This window comes from Malurus melanocephalus, unplaced genomic scaffold, assembly GCF_030028575.1.
Source record: "Malurus melanocephalus ecotype Western Australia unplaced genomic scaffold, MMel_1.1 scaffold_41, whole genome shotgun sequence".
NCBI classification, from domain to species: domain Eukaryota; kingdom Metazoa; phylum Chordata; class Aves; order Passeriformes; family Maluridae; genus Malurus; species Malurus melanocephalus.
In genome coordinates, this window is record NW_026623273.1 from 63,894 (window position 1) to 89,721 (window position 25,828).

The window sequence follows — 25,828 nt, forward strand, 5'->3', positions numbered from 1 at the left end:
ATAACCTAATGTAACTTCCACAAGTCACCAACTCCTGTTTTCGTTTCTGCAGACGCTAAAAGCAAAAAAAGCTATCAAGCTTCAAGGGGGATACAAGACACAAATTTCAATTTTAAGAAATAAAMTGCACATGTAAATATACCCCTTACAAGTAAAGTACCCATTTTATTTATAGGAAATTTACCAAAAACAGTGCTAAAACAGTGGAGGTTACAGAATTTACAGAAMACTATTTCAAGTACAGACAAAGCGATTATCTTGGAAACCTGCAACCAACACACAGAACAGTTCTGTGTTTAAACTATTAAACAACAGCTGTTCAATACACAGAACATTATTGAGCCATATACTCTGTGTTTGCCCATCATCTTCTTGTACAGTGTTTTCAATTTAATGTTGYAAACGAAAATAATTTTCATTGTCCTCAACTTTAAATATCTGATTCTATTATGAGGCAGCTCAGAACTGCTACATGTATTGTTAAACTGTATTTCCTTAAAAAAAAAAAAGTGGTGACACCAGTTATAACTATAAAACCACAATCCTTTGTGAAAACATCACATCAGAAACAGATTTCCTTAAACTGATGCTTTAAACAATGGGAAAAACCCCAGAGGATTTAAAAGGCACCAGAAGTGATCAGCAGTCAGTCTAATGGGTTCATTAAAAAGGGTGGAAGTTACTCTTATCTCTACTTGGAAAGCCTTTTCTATAAACTTGTTTTCATGGTTATTAAAAATGAGATAAAGTGGAGTATTTGGCATTGATCCTACAGRAAAAAAATGTTAAACATTTTCTCATAACTTTTCAAAATAAAATGGTAGAGAAAGAAACATGCAAACATACCCAATACCTTACACATGCCATTAATACAGATATCTCGGCTGTGCCTTCCTTCAGAGCAAGGAGTGCCATCAGTGACTGCATCAAGCATCTTCTCTGAGAAATGGCCATCCACTGGGCGGCAGTGGAGCTCACAGGGGTTTGCTGAAAGGGAAACAAGGACACTCACTCAGGCAACACTTCAGCGAGACACTGCACTGCAATGCTCAGGGTCTTCACTCAACCATTTGCTCACATTCCCTGCCATTTGACAGAACCAGCAGAATCAGAATTGAGCAGMAATGGTATTGCTAGGAGTGACACAGGCCTGGTAACTAGCACTTGTGGATTTGTGGGAAGAAGCTGGAGGCTGGACCCCTCACACCTGCGAGCTCTCCATCTCTGGGACACCAAGAGCCACTGCTGAGCAAGGCTGCACGGAGGCCGTCAGCTGTGATGGACAAAGGGATGGGAAACCAGCAAAGCCAGCTGTCATTAGAGAAGGGGTGAGATTGCCATGGAAACTCGTAAGAAAGTTTTCCATCCGCTGGTGACTGAGTAATTTCAGAGATATTATAAACTTTYCGTCACTGCTGTCAGCCTCTCTCAGAGAGCTGGTTGTTTCTGATCTTCAGCAATCTACCTTTTGGCATGTCATAAATAATCTCAAACATTCTTTCTATTCCTACTTGACAGCTTATGAAACAGGGATAACACTGGTGAGTCTGACAGACTCAAGCTGTTCTCAGATGGATGTGCCATAGAAGCAACAGGGAAAAGCTGTAACAAGAGCAACTAGTGGCCTCTGAAACAAGATTTTCTGTGATGGATCAGGGCTTTAGTCTATTTCATTTATTGAGTAAGAAGAGTCAAACACATACCTCCCTGTCTCACAGACACTGGCCTTTGGGAACGGGAAATTTTGAAACTGAGACATCAGAGAGAAAGGGCAAAAGTCTGACAAATAAATTGTGTGCAAGGAAGAAGAGACCGAGCTTAAATGAGGGTCAAAGCAAAGACAGATAATCCCTGCCTTTGTATCACTCTCTGGAAAGCCTCCAGCAGAACAAGAACTATCTGGCCGAATTATTAAAATCGCCCACTATCACACTGATGAGGGACAGCAACAGAGGACCAGTCTTCAGGTTTTGGTCTGTTCAAAGACCCAGTCTCACCAAGCACTAAAGCAATTTGTTCATGCTCAGCAAGCTGAAATGCTTTGCAGAGAAAAGCCATGAGCCTTAAACCCTCCAGTCAGTAGGGACTTCAGGCCACCATTACTGAACCATTTTAAAGCAGCCTCCCTGTGTTTTGCAGACATGCACAAACTTTCAGACTTGCAAATGCYTTCTATGCATGAAAACTTTGCTGGTTTTCCTGATTGTGTTAACTTATCTAAAATTAGATCCTACCCACAAATTTTTATTGCTTTTTTTTTTCTGTATCTTTTCTACTGAACCCCACTGGAACTGACACAGTATTTCTCCCTCCACACAAACTCAATCCTATCTGGTATTTATTTGATTTTTCATCTGCAGAAAGGCTGGTTAGGGCACMACTAAGGAAATTATACTAGCACTGTATTTGGCATTTGGCAAGTTATTTATTTATCTATCTTTACTATTTATTATGGTTGAGCTCAGGGACCTTGGATCTATTATTCCAGGACTGTAAATAAATTCTATCAGAATCAGCTACTGACTTCCCAAAGTCTCATATTTTAAACATAGAATAGATACCAAACTCACACAAGGAAAACAAATATATTTCCTGGAATGGTGGAAGACTGGCATTGAATATAGCTTTTTTTTTCTTGTTTTAGTCCTGAAAATCTAAAAATACTTAATTAGGCTGAATAGGAGCACTCACGTTGCTCAGAAGGGGCTCATTAGAAGGAGTGTCTGGTTCAGTTTCAGTTACTTCAGTAAATTTGATTAATTCAAGACAAGACTTCAACACAAAGGCTGCCATCTTGTAACTTTTAGACCAAAATACATCCAAATTCCTGCAATCCAGCATATGCAAAAAATACCAGATTCCATCTCGTAATTGAGCACTCATTAACAACCACGAATCTCTACCAGCTCAGGGGTACCCATGCTAAGCACTGCTTAAACGCTCCCTTGAGTAGCCAGCATTTAACTCACTCCTTATCTTCCTTTACAGACCAAAACTTGCTTTTCTCAATCTATGTTTTTCAAATCACAGAATCAGAATATTTTSAGTTGGAAGAAATGTTTAGGATCATCCAACCCTCCTGCCACAGCTAGGGCACCCACAGCCTCTCTGGGCAACCTGGGCCAGGCCTCACCACCCTCAGCAAAGATTTTCTTTCTTTTATCTAATCCAAACCTGCTCTCTGTCAGCCTAAAGYCATTCCCTTTGTGCTGTCTCTACTAACCCTTGTAAAAATGTTCCTCTCASTGACTTTTTGACTTCCACATTGCTCTCCTGTAAACCTCCCTCAGTTTGGCTGCCTCCTTCTGCCAGGGCCTGCTCTTACCTGGGCACATTAGCTGAGGTGCCACCAACRTTCAACAGCCTAGAAAAATTACAACCTGTTTTTTAACGTGGTGTTCACACCCTACAGCTGCTGCTGATTTGACCAGAGGAATGATCAATCCCCTAGCACACAGAAGAAACACAGATGTAATGGAATCCCAAGCCACAGAGTTCTGATAAGGGCCCAGTGACTTATCTGCTAATCAGGTAGGGACTGAGGAAGCAAACCAGCAAAGCTGGGTAAAAATCCTAAAATTTGGGCATCTGATTTTTCCCCCCTGTGTTTATTATTAAAAAGTTCAAATTCGCCAAGTGTARCGAGAACAACACGGAGATAAGTAGAAAGGAACACATTTCCTTCCCAGTTTGAATTTGTTTACMTCACAGCTGACTCCCATGAGTTCACATGCAGGAGGGATCCAGCTTAACCTGACTAAGAAGGATGTGATTAACGTGTCTGCCAGCAGAAGATAAGGCTTCAATATCTTTCCCAACTTCACAAGGAAGAAAGGAGGTAGGCTCTTCAACCCCTCATCTCTATGAGCACTCAAAATTGGCTGAGGAAATCCCAAACAAAGAAAAACAGAAAAAACAATTAACAGGGGGGAAACAGACAAAYGGGGGAAAAAAAGCTGAGGTAAACCTACTTATCACTTTAACCAAGCCTGGAGCTCTAAAGGGAGGTTTAATTTTGAAACAGGGGCAGCAGAAACATAATTTCATGTTTTTAGCTCAGCCCYGGTGAGTGTATCAGAACACATCTTACTTGATATACAGAAATATTTTAGAAAAWGTACGTAATTTAAAACACTTTTTAGCAGAACAACCCCAGTCTGACAGGACATTAAATGATTCTGGAACTGATAAAGGAAATAAAGGTAGCTATATGATTTAGTGTAGGAGTGATGGATGGAAGCTAAGCCCTGAGAAGCCATCAGATTCATATAAATGGAATTTGTCAACTGGTATGAAATAAACAAACATGGAGTCAGTGTGATGGAAAGAGAAGTGAGTAAGTACTGAAGTCTGACCAATGTGTCAAAACAGGGGCCTGGGTCATGAGAAAAATTCAGAAAATATTCTGCTCAGGCTGCTGGATATTTTATCACCCTGGAATTTGGAAGTCCCTATCATTTTAAAATTCCCAGGGGTACAATGATGCTCCAGTTTGAGCACATGGGTTTCTGCGGTCCAGAGCAATTCCATAAAATTCCCCAACAGGCACAACACAGTCATTTGGACCATAAAATTCTCAACTGAAACCTCAAAGATAAGTAGGCTAGGTAGCAGCTAGGTGTCACTTACTGCTGTTCTGTGAGGCTGCTTGTTAAAGCTGCTTGTTGCACTGATTCATAAGGGATTAATAAAATTCTTTGCTCTCTTGTGAAGTTATAATTTACACAACAGAAAGGACTCTTTGATTATGTGACATTCACCATAACTGCTGCTAAAACAAAGCCAGCAGACAAAAATTGTGATTTTCCAGATAATGTACTGATTTTTCCAGTGGGGTGAAAGAACACAGAATGTCTAAAATGTCACAGAAAGTCTAGCTCAGGAATTTGTCTCCGTGGCTAGACACTTCCATGCRAAAACTGTATGAGCACTCAGGGGGTGGGAAAGCTTCATTATATTTTCTTTTCCCTTTATATCCCAAGTGCAGCATAAGAGGATTAAAAATGCCCGATACTRAAACAGGAGCTGTACTGGGTTTGGGGGCCAGGTTTTGGTAGCAGGGGACTACAGGGGCAGCTCAGTGAGAAGCTGTCAAGTGCTTCCCCCAAAACCGACAGAGCCAAGGCCAGATGGATCCAAGGAACTGCTGCTGGTAAAGCCCAAACCCACCAGTGATGGAGGCAGCACCTCTGTGATAATGTGTTTAAGAAAAGGAAAAAACTGCACAACTGCAGCTGGAGAGAAGAGTGGGAATGTGTGAGAGGAGCAGGCACAAAGTCAGTGCAGGAGGAGGGGCAGGAGCTGCTCCAGGTGCCAGAGCAGAGATTGCCCTGCAGTCCCTAGTGCAGCCCATGGTGAGGCTGCTGTGCCCCTGCAGCCCGACAGATAACCCCATACCAGAGCAGAGGGATGCCCAAAGGAGGCTGTAACCCCATGGGAAGGCCATGCTGGAGCAGGCTCCTGGCAGGACCCACAGATCAGGGATCCACGCTGGAGCAGCTCAGGAAGAGCCGCAGCCCACAGGAAGGACTCGGGTTGGAGAAGTTCAGGGAAGACTGTCTCCCGTGACTACTCTACTCTGATCTAGCTTCTAATAAATTAAACTCATTCCCCCAAGCCCAGTCTGGCCCACAATGGTAACCAGAGAGTGATTTGTCTGTGCCCTTATCTTGACCCAGGAGCTTTTTGTTACATTCTCTCTCCCCTGCCCCGCCAACAAAGGGAGCAACAGTGTGGCTTTGGTGGGCACCTGGTGTCCAGGCAGGATTAGCCCTCCACAAATGCCAAAGCCTTCTTGGCAGCAGACAATGTAGTGACAAAACACAGTGGAAAGTCTTTGCAGTTGGGTTGAACAAGTTGTGAGAGAAAGGAAGGGAAGCTGGCACAACCTGACAAAGGTCTGTATATATCAGGAGGACACTGTGAGCAATTCTCCAGAGCCCTGAAACATCAGCTCGTTTCTGTGGGTGATTTACAAGAGGCTGATGGTTTGTTCTTGTTTAAAGCCTTGYTGTGTTTGGACAAACACATACAAAGAAGGCTCAAACTGCTGGATCTCTCAGAGAGCGCGCTGTTTCGTGACCTTATTTGCAGCTGTTTTGCCCAGGACATCTTTAGCCACTGACAGAAGGGGAAAGTATATTTGAAACTGAGATGGCAGGAAAGCTCTCAGATGTAATATAGGGAATGCAGGCTGGACAAAACTGGAAGCAGYGTGCCCAAGAAAGCCACCCACCCTCAGTCAGACAACGATGTCAGATGAAGAATCAGCGTAGGATTTGGCCAACTCCCGGCTTATTACCAGGAGAGCCTATCTATCTGAGGAAGCGAATTTTAATTAAAGAGTTTAGCAGAAAGAAAACACTTCAAATGCTGTTAGTTTAATGTTAGAATGAAAGCAAAAACATTAAGGGCCTCCAAGGTCATGGGGAAGACATGGAAATCTGTGCTAAAATTTTGGTTGCTCAGAAAATGGGTGAACACAGCCAAAAGGTTTTTAAGCCACAGGAAAAGTATTTCCTCTGTATTTGAAGGATTTTGCAAATGAATTTTCCAAATGAAATATATCAGGCTCAGCAGCACAGCATTTTAAATAGGACTGGTTTGTCTGTACAGCTCCAACCATTTCTTGTTGAAATGGACAGACCCTTCAGTGCTGCAGGAAGCATTTGACTCGTGATTCTCAATGTCCTTTAAACACAGACCTTCTGTAACAAATGCATGTGCAGCACCACCAGTTCTGCTGCAGTGTCATAGAGAGGACATGAACAGAACAAACATTGTACCCTGCACGAGTACACCCTGAGTATGCTACCTGCTGATCTGGGATCTTCATTTAAATGACAGGTGATGGCAGAAAATGTTTTATGAATTTGTTTTGGACTAAAAATTAGGCTGTTAGCATTTGTCATGGCTTTACTGGGATTCYGTCCAAGAAAACCTCTTTGTATCAATGGCATTTTTCTTTCATCAGGAATTCTACTGGAAGTCTGYCTGACCCAGGTTCATCTTCAATGGTGTATTTGTGAGATGAAATGCAAACAGTAGCTGAAATTTAGGAAACCAATTCAGAGCTGCCAATAACTGAAAAAGCAATTAACATGCTGAAAAATATTACTGGCAAATGAAACTGGAAGTTTAATCCTGACTTTCCTTACTCTAACTGACTTGTTTTTCCATAAAAAAAATACATTGCTATTGAATTTACTGATATTAGGAACTGCAGGGAGTGGCTGATCCGCCATTCAGTGGGACCTTGACAGGCTGGAGAGCTGCACAGGAAGAAATTTAATGGGGCTTAAAGAGAACAAGTGTAGGTTCCTGCTTCTGGGGATGAATAACCCCAAGCACCAGCACAGGCTGGGGGCTGAGCTGCTGGAGCACAGCTTTGCTGGGAAGGACCTGGGAGTGGTGGTGGGTGACAGGTTGCCCATGACCTGGCAGTGTTCCCTGGCATCCAGGARGGCCAGTGGGCTCCTGGGRTGCCTTGGGAAGAGTTTGGCCAGCAAGGTGAGGGARGTGATCCTTCCCCCTCTCCTCAGCCCCAGTGAGGCCAAAKCTGGAGTGCTGTGTCCAGTTCTGGGCTCCTCAGCACAAGGAGATCAAGGAGCTACTGGGGAGGGCCCAGCAGAGGCCACAAAGATTATTGAGGGTCTGGAGCATTCTTCTTCTTCTTCTTCTGCAGGGGTTGAGCCTGTTCAGTCTGGAGAAGAACAGACTGAGRGGGGAGCTCATTAATGCATTTCAAAATATCTCAAAGATGCCAAGGGATGGTGCCAGACTCTGCTCAACRGTGCCCAGACAGGACAAGGAGCAATGGCCACACACCACAACAGATGGTTTAGATTTATCCCAAACAATTAACACACACATGACTTCAACAACTTTTCTTAGTGCAATAACTTTTCAGGAACTGACTAGATAYAATCACAGCCATTATCACCACAGCTCTGAAAAAAAAAACGGGAGAGAGGAACCACTGCTTTTTGTTACACAAATGGCACACCAGATAATGGAGGCACACCAGATTTTTCTAATTAATAAGAAAACTTATAATTCAGTGACTTCTTGCCCTCACAGAGGTTTCTCACAGGCATGTAACTTTGACTTTTTACACCAGACATTAAAAAAATCTGTAGGTTCATACCGGTGTTATAAACRGGAACCCAGTGGTAGAACTCGTTCTGGTAGGGAACTGTATCGAATTCACTGCACTGCATCTGGCGGAAGGTGGGCAAGCCTCTGCGGCACGGGCTGATGTTGCACATGCGGTAGCGTTTCCTCTCTCCCGTGCAGTAGTCTCCTCCAAACTGTGGTCTAGAAAAGGAACATCGAGACTGGGACATGAGGTTGCAGGTAAAAAAAAGTTTTAAAAGAACACTGTATTTCAGGTCCCAGAGGCATAACAAGGTGACTGAATCCTTGACAGGGTAGAGATACTGCTCACATATTGAACTACTCAAACATATCAGTGTGAAGCGCAGAAGTCTAGACAATCCTGTATCCCAAAGAGGTGCTTGGCACTACCTGGCTGAACTCACAACAAATTAACTTATCAAGTGAACTGCTCTGAAATCCCATGCTTTCCAGAGAATTTGATAGTTCACYTTGAAAAGACAAATGATTCCTGCTGTTAAGCATCCTCTTAGTGATTTGTGAAAATGAGATGCAGAGTCTTCATGAACTCAGATATGTACTAGAGAGCTCTGCCTTTCATGTTCCGTACCTGACAGCTCGTGTACCTGAAACTGATGACTAGAACAAGACACAGAAGGTTGAGTCCTCAGGATCAGATTGCTAGAAACTCTTCTCACCTGGTGTTAGAGGACATTTATTTAATTACTGCAATATCGATAAAGCAATATGTATATTATTTCTGCAAAGTCTAAAATGTTAAGTGTGGCGTATTTTTAAATTTTGTGCTGAAATAAGCCCCATGGAGGGTAAGGAATAAGGAAGAAGACCAATACTGTGAAAGATGAGCCAGCTAAATTTCAAACAGGCTTGTCTAACTGGGAATAGAGTTGTCAGTATCGGTGACATGTGTTGATGTGGAACCTGCAGATGACAATCTCACACAAAAGAGCTTCCTAAGAACCTCAAAAATCTCAAACAAAAGTTACGGAAAGACAGTGCACTCAGCTTACTCTGGATTATCACAGGGCCTCTCTGCGCTTTGAACTCCTGCCCCACACGTCCTTGTGCAGTGGGACCAGGATGACCAAACGCCCCACTCGCCATGGATTGCTTCAGGAGTCTTCCCTACTGTAATGCACTCACCAGAGAAGCACCACTGAGGAGAGAACAGAAAGCACAGAGAGCTTCAGATCATTAGYGCAGGGAAATGGTTCTGTGAATTATTTGTTATTTCAGCTCACGAGGGCTGAACACTTAAGCGGAAATGTAAATGGAGATGTCAAAAGATGACCCTCTTTCACACTGAGCAATGGTAGAGCTACTCGTGTTTCCTCTCTGCCCTCTGGCAGGCAGCACAAACAGCAAACAGCAAGGCTCACAGTCACCTTGTTTTCTCCACACCGTGTGCCATCCGCAGCTGCATCCAGTTTGGAGCGGCAGGAGCCTTTCACTGAGCACCAGAGTGTTTGGCAAAGGTTCTGGAAAAGAAAGAAAACTGCAGCAGTCTGAGGCAGGGCTCAATTCCTATGGCCAAGATTTTCAGAAGCTCCCACAGATTTGTACACCCATTTAAAAAGCCTTGTAAGGGCTGTATTTCCAGAGGGATCAGGATTTTTGGTAAGTTAGGAACTGTCATGGGCCCAAATTTAGGTACTCATCATGACTGTACTAGAGGGACTACTTSAGAAATAAAAACATGGTAAATTATCAAGTGAATCCCCTCTACCATGTGAGCTCAAATATTCTCCTAACTGGCTGCTCAGCTCCCAGCTACATACAAAGTTTGGCTTAACAAACTTTGGTCACTACTGCTTGTAGATAAGGTGAACAGAAAATTGTATAATTTTCACTTGAAGGGTACTAACCACTACTATRTTCAATTTTGCACTGCTGTCTGCCTGAAAACATACAGTAACATCAAAGAAGATTAAGAAGCCAGCCAGGCAAATACAAACATCATGTCTCCAACAATACTAATGGAGGACCCAAAACTAGATGAGGAAAAGTRATCAGTCCTCTTAAAACATCAGCTTGGCAGATGGCAAGGGAATAATCTGAAAAACAAAGCAGTCAGTTAGCTGGAAGGGAAAAAAGCATAKTGGACTGGGAAGAGTAGGGGCTGTGGTCAGTGAATGCTTAAACATTAAATAACTCAGAAACTGGTGCCARTTCAATGCAGTAGATTSCCAACAAAACACAGCATTTCAGCTRCTGCTCCATGYGCAGTGGTCAGCTCCTCTGGAGTGACAGAAACTTCCGAGAGTCAACAAAGCAAGCAGGGGCAGGAAACTTTCCAGCTACCTTTTATCAAACCCGTTTCACTCAGTCAGAAGTGCTCTCTAGAAAGTCAAGACAGGCATCAAAAGCTATTTCTCCCTTTTCACACACCAGCTTTTCTTTGGCACACAGGAGCCCTGCTTGCTTAGGAACTCCTGACTGTTCAGGGTTTTGTGTGAAAAACCACTTCCAACTTGGAGAAACCAGACCATGCACTCCCAAAGGGAAGAACAGAAACAAAAGCTCAGCTCTCGACTGAGGCTGTTTGTTCAGATGCCACAGTCCAGCACTGGAAACAGGAACAGAGCTGGCAGCATCAGCCTGTGAGGCAGGAACAGCCCTGAAAATCATCATACAAAGCAGYTGATAGAGGGATCCCACTAGCAGCTCCCACTGGGATTCTCAGAGCCAGACTTGGAAGTCAACACATAAACTGTGCGCTTCCAAAAACACAGCCCACAATGAGCTGGCAGCAATGCTCGTCCAAGTGGGAAATGCATAGTCTGGCTGCTCATTTCTGACCTGCTTCTGTTTAAAATGGTTAAGCTTGGGCATAATCTGCTTTGAGAGTTGCCTTTTATTTATATTTTCCATTATGCGTTTACCTTGATTTGCCAAAAGTGCAACAGAAAAAAAACTGATGGCATGGAACATCTCAAAGCACTCCAAACCTCCAGCTGGAATACAGTGTCTTGTATTCTGCCACATCTTGGCTCACTGTTTTGGAGCAGCATGCACAAGACAAACTTTGTTTGGCAGTTTTCTGTTTTTAGGTCAGGAGTAGTACTCCTTAACAGCTCTGCGTGAAGCCATCATTGTAAGGTTCTTAAGGCAGAGATACCCAAGGGTTCTGGCTGATAAATTTTCTCTCATTATGGAAGTTATCCTTTATTTTAACTCTTGTACATAGAATATGTTTTGTGTTTTTAGTGCATGAATTTTACCCTTGCACTGTGCCTCAGATACCAGAGAAATTCACAAAGAAAGTTAACAGAGCTGCCCATCTGCAGTTCATTTTTACTGAAAGTGCACCCACAGATTTCAAAGTCAAGAGTTCACAGAGGGMATTCTTCAGCTTTGCAAGGATTTTTCCATATTGATCTCTGTGTATCAGATCTAATTTCTGTATCTAAGAATACTGAAAAAACAGCAATATGAGATAATGCATTATGTGCTGTGTGGCTTTGGAGGTAATTCATTTCCAAGGCAGAAATTCATGACTCTGCCTTGGACCCAGTGCACAACAAGTGAGTTTTCTTATCATCAGCAGCAGGATATACATTTCCACCCAATATATGAGAAAAAGGGTCTATGCCCAGAAGAAAGTTAATCCAAAAAAACTTAGTTTCACTAGAGCCAGTGAATGTTTTGGAGAAAAGGCATTAAGATGAGGATTCTGAGTTCCTACAGCCTATTCTATTGGAAGCTATGGATCTAGCCATGACTTAGAAAATTGGTTCACATGATTTGCTTTTCTTTATCTTATTAGGGGCGACAATTTTTATGTACTTCATAGGATACTTTGCCACCCAAGTGCTTCATGAAAACCACTACCTGAATTATAAATATTAGTTTTTGCTTAGTGTAATCACTGAACCCATGGCAACCTTCAGATAAATGAAAATTATTCCCTCAAAAAAAGGATCTGTGGATCAAATTCAGTCAGACATTAAAATGTGCAGAACAAAAGTAGCTTGTTTTAAAAGATCAAGGTTAAGTAAATAGAGGAAAGGTGAAGAAGAGTCATATCTCTTAGACAAAATGACAAAAAGACTGATGATTCAAAATTCCAAGTAGACTGTACTCTTCACAATTCCATCTCTGGCCAATGGAACTACCAGCAAAATACAGGCCTTTCAGTAAAATGCAAAATGAGATGATACCAATTAATTTTCTGACATACATCTAGCTGCAAAAATTGGTTAATCAGGAGATGTGAATGTAAAGGCCTATTAGGTTCAAACTCAAGGAGAGACAGACTGAACCAATACTGCAAAACTACATCCTAATTTTCTATCGGCACCACACAGACAAATTACAGAAACTAAGGAAACTGTAGCAGCAGGTAATGAAAGCAATCTTTCAATACCTTCTCCAGATTCARCAGTTGTAGTTCAACACTGGTAATCATGTTATCCATTAAGGCTGAAAAGATTAATCAGAAATAATTTCTTCTTCTAACAGAAGGGTAGATGGAGACACACAATTATCTGAATGGGATAAACAGCCAGCATCAGCAGTGCCCAGTCCACAGCTGCTCATACCAGCACTGCCAACAGCCAGAACTCATCTGTGTTCAGCAGGGTCAGCAGACTGGGTGTTTCTCCAGTGTTTACTGAACACTGCTGCACAAAACACAGCCAGAATTAGTGGTCCCTTGGCTCGGCTACCACTGGAAAACACTGTTTGTGAGTTGTTCTATGTGTAAAAAAAAGCTGTACAGACCCAAAAAGCTCTGAGAAGTTAGATACAGGTAGAACACCATATCTCTGCACTTTACCTAATGCAAACTGTTAGTCTGCAGGGCTCCAAGATCTTGTGAGGGTTGCTGTGACTACACTGCTCCCTTGCATCACCACAAAACACTGTTGTGCTGTGCTGTGAGACAGAATCCAGGAGACTCTGTGAATTATGCACTTCTGGATAAAAATCTAAGATTTGATGGAAAAACACTGKTTTTTCAAAATAAATGTTTTTCACAGGGACTGAAATATTATTTTGCTAGTTACATCATCAAGAGCGTGAAAAATTAGGATGTATGGGAAGAGAACACAACGCTAATTTCTCCGGAAAACTCTTCCAGGAGCTGAAGATTGGTTCCCAGAATGATTCGATCATTGAATCGAAAGCCATAAGGTTGAARAATATTTTTAAATGGTCCTTAAGCTGCATTAATAATTTAAATAAGAATCAGTATTATAAGTTTCAAACCAGAACTTATAAACTTCAAACTTTCCACTGCTGAGGGACAGGCATTTAACCATAGATATAGCTCAGATCCAGTAAAGGTCTTGTGAAATACAAGGCAAACAGTGCAACAATTCAYTTCCAGAATATCCAGAGTGTCAGACAATGCCTGCACTGCACATCTAGCTGTGAGACCCTAAARATGCTGCTTTTGTAGTTAGTAAATGAGGTGCACTGACCACACTTCCATGCCACTCAAGAAATTTGAATTCTTACTACGAGAATGAAGGAAAAACATTCAGCACTTACATCCACATCCTCACAGAATGTAGCATTGGAACCGTACTGAAGCTGGCATTGGTGGTGCACATCATAAATCACTCCAGGAGCAATGATTGGGGACTTCAGAACTTCTTTTTGGGGAATATCATCCAGACAGAATCCCCATCCGCGACTAAAGGATAAAAATTGCATATACTAAAAAATCCCAAAACCACACGTTTTCAACACTTCTATACAGACTTTTGGTACCTAATTCTTAGAGGCAATTTTAATTATGGCCCATGGAAATAATACTTCCAGATTCTAGCTAAGTTATGCTGAAATTCTGCCAACCAAGTAGTTATTCTGTCTAGTAAGAGATGGTTTAAAATGGCAAAATACAGCTTCTCAAAGAGGAAACATGATGAGCTCATTATGGTTTGCAGGATGGCTTCAGAGAACTCCACAGCCTTGGGTTACAGTTATACCACATTGCTGCTCTTAAAAAGAAGGGAACAGATTGGACCAAGTCACCGAAGCCAAACACACGACACTTTGGCCAAAGGCAAAGACCATAAAGTTCTGTCGGTGTCCTTGATGTTCCTTCTTCCTGGTAATAACTGCAAAAAGGTGCAGATCTGCACCAAAACTGAACCAATATGACAAGATTTGAGTTCACTTCCAGATAACAAGACCCTAACAGAGCATTTCCCAAATAAGCAAGCAACAGGCCAGTGGTATGCCCCCCATGGAAATTAATTCAAGTACAATAAAAGCCCCTACAATTATCATACAAGGACACAAAATTACTTTAAACTCCAGTACAGTTGTACCCAATTTAGGCACACGCTGCCACCTGATCACTCACTCTAGGAACCGTGTGATGTACTCCTTGCTGCACTGTGACCAGGTGAGGGGAGTGGGGTCGTACTGCAACTGTCGGGACATAATATAGGGGCGCTTTCCAATGGGCTCGCAGTCGTTCTCCTTCCCATCGTGCTGGATTCCAAAACTGGAGATACAAAAAACAGCATCTTATAATTCCAGCTGATTTGCTGTGCTACATCACCTACCCACGGTTTCCACTCTATGCTTAAAAAGACATTTATGTTGCTTCCTCCCCTGCAGAGCTGCAGTTACCTGTTTGCTAAAAGAAAACACAGAATATATGATACAAAAGCTATGAAAATCTGCGCTCCCACAGGAGTGTGAGTTATGCATAGTAATACTGCCCTGCACAAAATAAAGAACAGACTGTCACAGACTATACCTGWGTACCTTTAAGGGAGTCCAAACACCAAGGCATGGTTGGGCCAGGAGTCACAGTTTGAACATAAAAGTTACATTACAGCTGTTATAGCTAAGACTGGGACCTAACACTTGGACCCATCACTGCAGGCTTGCACCACTTTAATTAAGATCAGGCTTTGTTACACTCCATCTTAAACTSTCACATAATTAGGCTTCTACTGCTTGTTTCTTTTTAAAACTTTTTTAGTAGACTTTAATAGAGATATTGTTTACAAAAGTATTGAAAGTTAGTGAATTTGCCTCCAACCTCTATTCCCTAATGTTATTTAATTTTGTCAACCTCTGCCTTAGAAACAGATCTCCACAGCAGGTTCTCTTCCAGCTTCTCTCATTTGCTGAGAAATTTCTTTATTCAACAGCTTGTAGAAGCTGTTAACTGTAAAAAAATTTGGATGGGATTCAACTGAGTAAATATGCATGCCTCTTCATCACCTCAGCGTGAGGATTATCTGAAATAATAACACACAAAGATATTGATATATGAGGATGTTGACACCTGCATTGTTAACATCTGAAGGTGTGTAAGTCCTAAGAGCAGTGAGGGCTTACTCAGGTTACGATTCAGTCACGAATCAGATAAAATGTGTTCAAAACACTTGTGTTTCTCAGAAATGTAATCATATCATGACTCAAAAGGTTCCAAAAGCAGYGCATGCTTTCAGTCGGAATGAACTCCAGTAATGACTCAGAGGCAYAAAAGCAAGGATCTCCTCCTTCTGATAGGCTCTTTTCCCCAAACAGGGGGGAATGCAAATGTGAAGGCTGAGAACATCTGGAGGGGCAGTGCAGTGAGGAGCTGGCTTTTGGCATTCATCTAAGCCATGGGTCCATGTTTGTCTTCTCAGTGGGAATGAAAACAGCTTTCTCACAGCAAGTCTATGGGGACCAAGCAGCTTAAACCTACAACATCCAGATCCAATTGTGGTGATTTCAGCATTATTTATTCATCCAATTTCCTTCCAGGCAGTGGATAAAGAGTGGCCAGTTAATGGGCAACAGGGTGATTACCATCATCATCATCATCATCATTACCATATCCTATCAGGAAAGAGAAACTCCATCCTGACTGGGGGCTGGGCACACAGTGAAATTTAATGTGATTTTAGGTACAGCAATGAGCATGTGACTGAGACAAGCATCACAGCCCAGCTGGAAAGCGCAGGCATTACAGCCAAACCAAAGTATCCCTCAGACAATGCTCTGCCCTGAGGAAAACAGTTCTATCAAAACAAATTCAAAAATCCAGTTTTTTTTCAGGTGAGCTAATAAACCATCTAACCAACCTAAACACCCCCAAATATTTAAAATTCTGAGAAATTCAGTTCAAGCCAAAATACCCAATCCAAAAAATTATTTACCATGTCTGAAACTAAATATCCAGGAACTTTAGTTATCTTGACCTAAGTGTACCCACAATAGCACTACTACACAGGAGAGATCAGTCATTAAGAAATTACTGGTTCACCAGAAAGGATAATTAATATTACAAATAAGATTAACATATGAAGTTTGACTGTATGAGTTAAAAATGTTTTCTAGCTAATATGCAATGTTGAAATGCCTCGACATAATGAAACAGGTACATTTTCTGTAAATGTTCTGGATTGATCTGGAGATCATCTGATTGCACAGAAATTTCGTATATGCTCAGAAAAATTAGCACAATTAAGTCATGCTTCTCTGCAGCTCTATTATTTCATCCTAACGTACTGTCCTAGCACAGGCTGAATTGTCGCATTTGTAAAACACAGGTCAAAGGCTTAAGAAAGCATTTCTTATTCCTCTGCTTTGAAAAAAATAAGCAGGTTTGGTTTTAATAATAGAGATATTTACACACGTCGTGTTGTTTCGTTTCTGTCTCGCAGTTAAATACCAACATGCAAATGATAAATTAGACTCAGACAGGTTCCCCTTCCCTCTCAATTGTACCTGTGTCCAAGCTCATGAGCAATCGTGAAGGCCAAGGGAAGGCCGGAGTCCTCATTGATGTTGCAGCTTCTGTGGGGCTGACACATCCCTGAGAGATGAGACAAGCCTAAGGTTTCACAGGGACGGTTCATGCCAGCACAAATGTCCTTTCTGGAATCACAAAAGAGATGTGCCATTTATTTAATTTAAATTTAAATAACTTAAAACCCACTGTGGAATTTCAGTGACATTGGGTGTTGAGTTCCTATCCCATAACGTGCTAATTTGCATTTTAGGTAAAGYGTAGTGATAATACTTTTACAAACGCGTATGCAACAACACGCACTTGTGCTACTGCTATCATTATACTGCTGTAATTTGTAGCCAATATTTATGTGGCTGTAATGCCTAGATACCTGCAATTATTGTCAACTTCCATAAGTAAAATGTTTAGAACCTTCACATCTGACAGCATTTTGAAGCATGGTTTATTAACTCACCACACCTCAGCATCTTTCAAGGTAACAGTCTGAAGGCTGTTTATTCAGAAAGGTAAACCTCACATCATTGTGAGACCTTATTTCCCATTCTTATTTTAAGGTTTTTGTCCAAAAAAAGGGTTAACAAGATGGATATTGGTCAAAGGATGAACGTGACCTTGGAGGTCTTTTCCAATCTAAATGGTTCTGTGATTCTTTTTTATTGAGCCACTTGAAGGGTGTTTTAGGTTGGTTTTGTTTTTCTGGCCTGACAGACTTCAGCTAAAGACTGTTTCTCTCAGACCACACACCCAAACTTTTCTGCCACTTGAGTGCAGACTGAGTCCATTTTTTACAGACCATCGGAAATCCCATTTCATGCCATGACATAACTCCATGCATAACCTCAGACAAACTTAATTTTTAAGTTTTCTGTTCCTCCCTTGGTGGGACATTAAAAAAAATAAATTGTGTCTCCCTAAATTTGAAGATATTTTAAAATCATATGCTTTAAAGCTTAAAAATGAATGGCACCATGTTTGCACAATACTCTTCCTCTCTGAGCTGCACCTGTATATTTCTTCAGGAGCTTTTCTCCTACAAGCTGCTTAGTTTTGGATATTGCCTCAAAAAARAATGGAGCAGTCACTGAGCACCAAATGAGATCGGATCAAGTGGGGAAAATGACCTGAGCTATGCAAATTGCTCATCTCCTGGGACCCACAGATCTCAGTTTTGTGAGTAAGATGTATCTCTAGCCCCTCTGAACACATAGTTTAGTAAGTATTTTGCCCACGTTACTGAGCTCTGTGCAGGATGAGCTGAATGACGGTGTGAGCCCACAAATGAAACAGAAATCACCCAAATCATCACCAAAAAAGCGATACCTGGTCAGAAGGACAGCCACATCATGGTGTGTGGGGTTGACATCACTCTTGGGATTGACACTTTTCTGCCACTTGCAGAAACTGGCYAATGTCTTATCAGCATGGTGCACTATCTTCAAGCCTTGCTGATGGGAAATGAAGGAATAAATTACTGTAAAGACCACGTTGCATTGCAATCACACTTCAGTGAAGTCAGCTGTGAAAATGGGTAAATCTAAATGTAATCGACGATGCTTTTGMCTAAACTTAGAGCCATCATTAGGGGCAATGACACCTATTTATCTAACATTGAATATTAAGTTAAAATGCTGACATTTCCGCAATTGGTGCAGCTAAAGGAAAAATCACAGAACTCAACATACATTTTGATAAATGAGCTTCATAAGATCCAACACTGAACTGAAAYTTTCAAACATTTTATATCCTCTTGAAATCAAATTTTCCTCTGAAGAGAAGGTAAAGATTACTTATTGTGGGACTTCATGATCAAATTTCTCACTCAATGTTATGTGAACACTGTCATATTCAGAAAGCAATTATGCTGCTAACACAGTATTTATTTCACAGTATTTTTCAATTCCAAAGAGAAACAATGCAGGCATAAATGTTTCTTCTTTAACTTATTGTTATAGAGTTTATATGCAAATTCCTGAAAACACTGAAATACAATRTATGCAAAAGAAATTCATCCAAAATTGAGTTTTCTAATTTCTGGTCTTGGACACTCACTTTATCTTGCCTCAGTTTACTTCATTTTTAGAAAGCATCTGAGATTAGCTGTTACCAAACAGTAATTTCTGGGTAACTTAGAAACAAATTTTGAAAGATATTTAATACTGTTACTTCCAACATTGCCTTTCCACTACTGAACAGGAATCCATGTTTTTTATGCAAACAGCCATAGAAATTTAGCAAACAGACTTAACTGGAAGTGATCACAGGTCTCAAGTCCTAATTGTCCTGTTTAGATAAAAACTCAAGTTTTTGTCCCACTTTTACTTTACACTGAGAGCATAAAAGACAGATTCTCCAAATGAATATTTCTGAAAACATAGCTGTGAGGTTTGGTTTACTGCCTTCAACAGCACTGGGACCATGTGGCTTGTGGTTGTAAATCTTAAGCCACTAAGAAAATCTGTGAAATTAAGGTGTCCCTGTGGTCAGAGTTATTTCATGCACAGTGCATTTAAAGTAATTATAAAATTATGAMAATCAGCATGTATTTAAGCACACAAAAACATTGAAAGTTAATCAATATAATGTCAGTTTACAGCAATTAACAYGTACTTAGTCCTCATTTTTTGTTGTTTCAAAAGACATTTAAAAATAAAAATGTGTGTTTGGACTGCACATGGAGAGATTTACTTCTTCAGAGACCTGCTAATACCGTAGCACTACAGTTCATAATGCATTTCAGACAATGCTATGTAATTAGATTCTGAATGTTAATAGCTAATTTCTGTTTCTCATCTAGTCTTCCCTGGCATCCCATGTTCTTCTGACGGTGAGGAGATTCCATTTCCCCATTCTAATCTGACTTTTCTGAATACATTTTCCTAGAAAATTTTATGCAGAAATACCCAAAATTGTCAGCTAAAATACTTTGCTATCCAGGGCAGCATTTATTCTGAATCCAGACATGTTGAAGACTAACAACAYAGTAAATTTATTTTATGATTTTAAGCAAATAGGATTACAGCTGAATGCATTGAGCCTGAAAGTTTTCTAAGGGATACTTTGAGGAAAATAAAAATCTTACCTCCACTTCCTCAAAGAGGATGAGCCGGACCAGCACAATGTGAATTGCATTGCCAATGCTTGGATCGTGGAACAGCCCTGTGACCTGTGCCAGAGGCAGGAGGTATGAGATTAACTGATTCCTCTATAGCAGAACACGACTTCAGAGAGACAATAACACATTTACTTCTAGCATACTGTTCATCTGGGTGCTGTTTTGTTTTTTAAATCCTCAAATCACTGGAAATTTACCAAAATGCAACAAATGTTAGAGCTACTGCAAAGGCTAGTTCTGCCAAATGAGTGATGATACAGCATTGGGCAAAAGTTATTAAGCTAAAGAGCAAAAGCCCACACAAGATTATATTATGCCCATTACCCCTTCAAAAATTTCAGAGTTTATTAAAAACACAGAAAGCAGCACAGCATCTACACTCATACAACACTGATGGAGAGGTCCACTCAGGGTGCAGAAAAAACAGCATATCAAATAGCTCTGTTTTAAATGAACAGGATTTGGTCACAAAAGAGCAAAATATAGTCAGTACTAGGCAAAGAGAAATTAGCTGAATGATGGCTACTCCTGTGTTTTTGGAGTATTGGAGAGGATGATAAAAACAAAAGCAAAGATAATGACTCAATTCAAAAAAGACTCCACATAAAAAAAAAAACAAGAACTGAACTCTGCAAAAATGTGACCCAATTGCCATAAACAGCATCATAATATTGAATTAGGCAGGAGGAAAGGGAATCCTAGCAGAAGCTACTCACAGCCTATCTATATGTGTGACCCATGCCATCTGATATCACAGGAAATACAAATGAACAAAATGGATTGCCTTTGGGTCAAAACTGTTGTGGAGAAGACCACTAAAGGAAAAATACCAAACTGAAGTGGAAACTCTGTTTACAGAGGTGTGATTTGGGTATGGATCTTTYTCAAGGTACTCTACAGAAAACTGAAACGTTTTAAGTAACCCTAATATCTGAGGTCACACTGCAGGGAAAATGTTGAGTCTTGTTTGTTCCTGAACCAGATAATGACAGGGTTTTGTTCCATGCATTTTCTCCCTGTGTGGACAAAACCTCATGTGCCCCAACAACCTTTGTACCTGTTTGTTCAGGCTCATTGCCTCAGCAGCACGTTGGACTGCTTGGGGCACAGCTGGGAACGTACTGTATAAACACAAGGGACACATCAGTCACCATGGCTGGAATGACACTCTGACTGACTTCACACACATTGCACATGTCCATGAAAACCACATGGAACACAACCTCAACAGACTCTCATCCTCASTGTCTACTCTGATACAGATTAATATTGATACAGGTAATAACAGAAGACATATCTGTAGGCAGATGCTATGSCTTCTACCAGAACAACCTATATTTTGCAATCTGCAACACAGGAAAGCATTTCAAGCCCAACTTCTCTTCATTTCAACATGAACTTTGTACTCCAGAAAGGATACTTATCTAGAAAAACAGTCATATTGGCTTCAGTTGGGACAGTTAACTTGCTTCACGATAACTCATATATTGCTCTTTGGATTTCTGACCAGAACAATAATAGCAATAAGCTATTATTCTAGCTTTTGTAAAGTTACTTAACTTTCCATTAGGCTCCTGTATGACTTTCTGATCCACAAATATGTGAAAGAATTTGTAGGCTTAAAACCTGCAGAATTTCTCTCTGCCATATCCAACAATCTGCAATCCCCACAGAGCAAAAAGTTCCAAGGGACACAGAGAACTTCAGTGAAAAGAAAACTAGCATTTTTAGCTATGAGACTTCTCTCACACAAATCCAGAGAAAAATTGTGCCTATACAAAATACAAGGTAAAAAATACTTTTAAATGCAGAGTCTCAATTCATACCTGTGCATGATAGCACATTTTTCTCCGTGAATGTTGCAGACCTTCAAGAAGCATAGTTAGAAGTCCAGGAGCATAACCAGATTTGCTTCATTCATCTATCCAAAAACCCCAAAACAGTGTACATACCATATTCATTATAGTGAGGATATATGACTCCACATGGTCACTCCCATGATATTCAACCATTTTGCTGTCTGCAACCACAAGCGTCTCCACCCACCGCTCCTTGCTGACAGAGCGCCGAGAAACCCTCCTGGCAGCCGTGTGATTCTGTTCCCATCTCTCCCTCCGATGCTGCTGCTGCTTGAAAAAGCTGTAGGTATCTGGAAGGGTAAAAAACAATGCTGTCTTGAATGTATTTTCAAGCTTGAACTGTATGGCTGTAATGCTTACAGGATGATATTAGCTGGAAGCAACTCTTCTGGCTGCCACCCACTGGGCCTGCTGCAGGGCCACCTCCAAAGTGACACCAGACTGCGAAGGGCCCTGTCCAGTGAAGTTCTGAATATCCTGATATGGGTTAAACACCCAACAAAAAGTTACCCCACTAAACACCAGGGATTGTGAGACAGAGCCAAGCTAAAAAAAAAAACTGAACTGGGGATGCCATTTTCAAGGAGTTTCTCTCCTGTGGCTTGGCTCTAACCTCTCCAATGACACCAGGTGAGAGTTTAAGGTAAGGGATTTCTGCACAGGCAGCTCATGTTCTCATCAGGAAGGCACATTAAGCCCAGTGCTGTGGCAMATTCAAGAATGCCTTGTTCTGTGCATGGAAATATCCCTGACGAGAGGGGACACTTGACCAGCAGGTGTCACCTGAACACCAGCAGGGTGGCCTCGCCTGCARTCACTCTGCCTGATGACAGGCCAGACACTTGCTGCTTCCACCCTAATTTTGGGATCTGTGCATCTAAAGCTTTCCAGGAGGAAGTCATTGCTCCATAGGGTTGATAGCAACCTTGCCSTGTGCTCAGTGGGGTTAATTCTTCTCCCCTCACTCCAGCTCTGAATGCCAGCTGTCYGTGTCACCAGGGAAATACCATCCACGTGAACACCACTGGGCCTGAGAGGCAAATGAGATGCCAGTCTGACAGCAACTGCTGGCTTTCTTCCAGCCCATAATCCTGAGAAACACTTCCACAGCGCTGGGATTTCCCCAGTCCTGGGAAGGATCAGGAGCACTTGTTTCTGTTTCATATACTGCAGTAGTCACTCAGCATCTCACTCAGGGAAGAGGACATCCCAGTTCCAGACTGGGCACATCCACAGGTCAGAAAGACAGCTCCAAGTGCTCACAGCCTTTCCAGCATCACCTCCACAGCTGTGAGGCAGGGGACAGTAATCCAGCATTCCCTCCACTTCCCAGCAGTACCAAGTGCTAAGGAATGGTTACCCAAACACTTCTCCCTTGAAAAACAGGTGACCTGTCAGCTGGGTCCCAAACCTTGCRTTCACACCAGCAGATCTGCTACACCTTTGTCATGAATGAGCTGTYTGCCCTTTAGACCCAAGCGCAGACAGAATAATCACAGCACACCGTGTACCTAACGAAATGTGGCACCACTGCATGTGCGTATCTCTCAGCGTAAAAGATGGTAAGTATCTTGGTTTACGTGTTCAGGTTTTTAGAAATGTGCTCCCCGAGGTCAGCCTGAAAGATGCCTAGATCCTGATAACACCTAATGAGTGCAATTGAAATACGCCACATTAATAAACAAAATAACRCCGGCCACATTTAGAACCGAGCCRCTGCGTGCGGGTGTGCTGCACTCAGCAGTGATGAGCTATCGCKGCTGTAACCTCTACCCCAACCCCACTAACCCGCACTGCAGCTCCACTCCAGCTGTCTCCCTCAATCTTTGCTCAGTGGCAGCAATCATCACCTCAATGAGGGGCTGTTTCTGAGCTGYATTCATTAACCTTCCTTGTACATTYGCACGGTTTTCAGCATTCTTATTTCTATGAAGCACCGTTCTCATTACCTACGTTTTTAAGGGTTTTGCGCTGAGACAAAACTTCTCCACATCCGTCTGAACAAAAAACTGTTCAGACTGCTATTTAAGTGCTTTGTTTACGGCCAAATAAAACCTCAGGGCAGCTGTCACGTTTTCTGTTTACAGCTAGCAAGAAGTATTGCTAATTGCCTGGACAGCTGATAACGCTGGAGGTAAAAATGTTTAAAGTCATAGAGACTACAGCAATGAGCAACCCTCAGGGAAAAGTCTGGAGTCCTGGTTAAGCATGAGGCTCTGTACTTGAGGAAAATCTCAGAATAAATCTGAATCATGAAAATTAATGCCAGATAACCAGAGGATTCTGCAGGAAAATTCTCTCTACAGTGATGGATAACTCCCATGTGCACGGTATGTCACCCGGCCAAGTGACACCTAAGGACTGGATCCCCACTGTGTGAAGCCTCCTGGGAGCTTTTTCAGTCAGATGAAGCAGGGAGGGATAACCTCTTGGAGCCTCACTAAAATACAGGCAGCTATACACAAGTATAGTTCTGCTTTTATGTTTCTTCAAATCTTGACTGCCTCGGTTACCCACTAAATTTTGAAATTAACAGCCTTACCTTGCTTTCACCTAAAATTAGTAAAGCATAACAAGTGATTTCAGATTTACTGAGAAATCCCAGGCACGGCCCCAGTGTTGACTGGGGGCCCAGCTCCTGGAGGAGCATCCAGGAAGGGAGGAATGGTCTGGGACAAGCAATGTATGGTGCTGCCTCTCTTCCTTCATAACTGCTGAGCACAGCCCATTCCACAGGAAACAGAAGTGACAAASGGGGTACTCATACCCTGAGGGTTTCCATGGATTTTTGAGGAAGAGGTATAACACAGGTAGGAATACTGTCAGCGTACTTAGGAATAGAAAAGGAATGTTGAGCTGAAAGCGTACCCAGGACAATCTAAGCCAAAAAAAAAAAAAACAACAAACCAATTGGTAAGAGATTCAGGTAGCAAACCGCATGAAATTCAAGCAGCAATATGCAGAAGTTTCTAGCTGTCGTGAGAGTTAATTTTGTGAAGCTTTCATTAGAAAAACTGATTCAGCCCAACAAGTAACATACCATGTCCCTATACGAATATGTGATATGCAGAAATTTGACTACATAACCAGAAGAAAGGGTGTAGATGACAACATTTCATCAGTTTCTAGATGGAAATGGCTGATAAACTTCAGTAAAATGGTTGGTTTTTCAAGATCAAATTCCAAATTGTTTTTAGTGAAAATAAAAATGTCCCCTGAAACTACGCATGAAAATCCTCCTTGACTAACAACAATAGAAAAGACCCTTGACTTTCAGCTACAAGGAAAGATTTCAAGTTATCTGCAAGATTCACCTGCACATTAAAAAAAAAACCTATTGTACAAACTTATTCAGGACACTTTAAAGGTTTCTGTACGTCAAAGCAAATCTATACTCTCTAACACATCAATTTCATTTTTCATCAGCTGACAACATCCTTTGCCAGTCCTTTGTAAGAAAGACCTTTCTAATCTTTAACTGTCAATGGTCTCACTTATAAAAAAACCCCACRTAAGTCCTTCTTCAATTTGACCAACTCATCCATTCAAAACGATGCTTGATTATGCTTGATTGTTAGGCACTTAATTTCTGCTTGCCTTCCACCACTCCAAAACCCCTCAAAGAGCAAACATGATTCATCTCACTTGAAGGCACTATGTGAGATCTCCATGGAAAAGGCTTTTTCCTGCCTTTGTTTCCTGCTGGTGCTCTTCTGGAGAAGTGTGCAGTGCAACACGAGGGGACCTGAGAGTGCCAACTACACMAAGCCAGCTTTCAACATCTTTGGAGGCACACACGGCTTTGCAGAAGGTGAAAATGCCTGGAAACTCCCAGAAGAGGAGAAAGCACCCAACAACTGATGACTGTCACAGAWTACAGAAGCACTGATTTGTGTCCTCACTTCCTATTCTCAGCTCCCTCCTCTCTGCCCAAGAGMTCTGTCATTTTTGCCACTCTATCCTGTTCATAGCCAAAATGCTGCATCTCCGGACAGGAGGTGTGATGATGCT

General features: G+C 41.6%; 1 protein-coding gene across 1 annotated transcript in view; it reads right to left on the minus strand.

Annotated features, from left to right (window-relative positions):
• ADAMTS12 (ADAM metallopeptidase with thrombospondin type 1 motif 12) overlaps positions 1-25,828 on the minus strand; it is a 141,962-nt gene that overhangs the window by 44,846 nt on the left and 71,288 nt on the right. The window contains exons 4-13 of the mRNA XM_057364647.1: positions 21,911-22,107; positions 19,926-20,009; positions 18,167-18,291; positions 16,822-16,971; positions 14,450-14,593; positions 13,630-13,774; positions 9,522-9,614; positions 9,147-9,292; positions 8,147-8,316; positions 854-987 (exon numbers count right to left, since the gene is read on the minus strand). Of these exons, the coding sequence (XP_057220630.1) occupies positions 854-987; positions 8,147-8,316; positions 9,147-9,292; positions 9,522-9,614; positions 13,630-13,774; positions 14,450-14,593; positions 16,822-16,971; positions 18,167-18,291; positions 19,926-20,009; positions 21,911-22,107 (1,388 nt within the window). The remainder of the gene's footprint in view (positions 1-853; positions 988-8,146; positions 8,317-9,146; positions 9,293-9,521; positions 9,615-13,629; positions 13,775-14,449; positions 14,594-16,821; positions 16,972-18,166; positions 18,292-19,925; positions 20,010-21,910; positions 22,108-25,828) is intronic.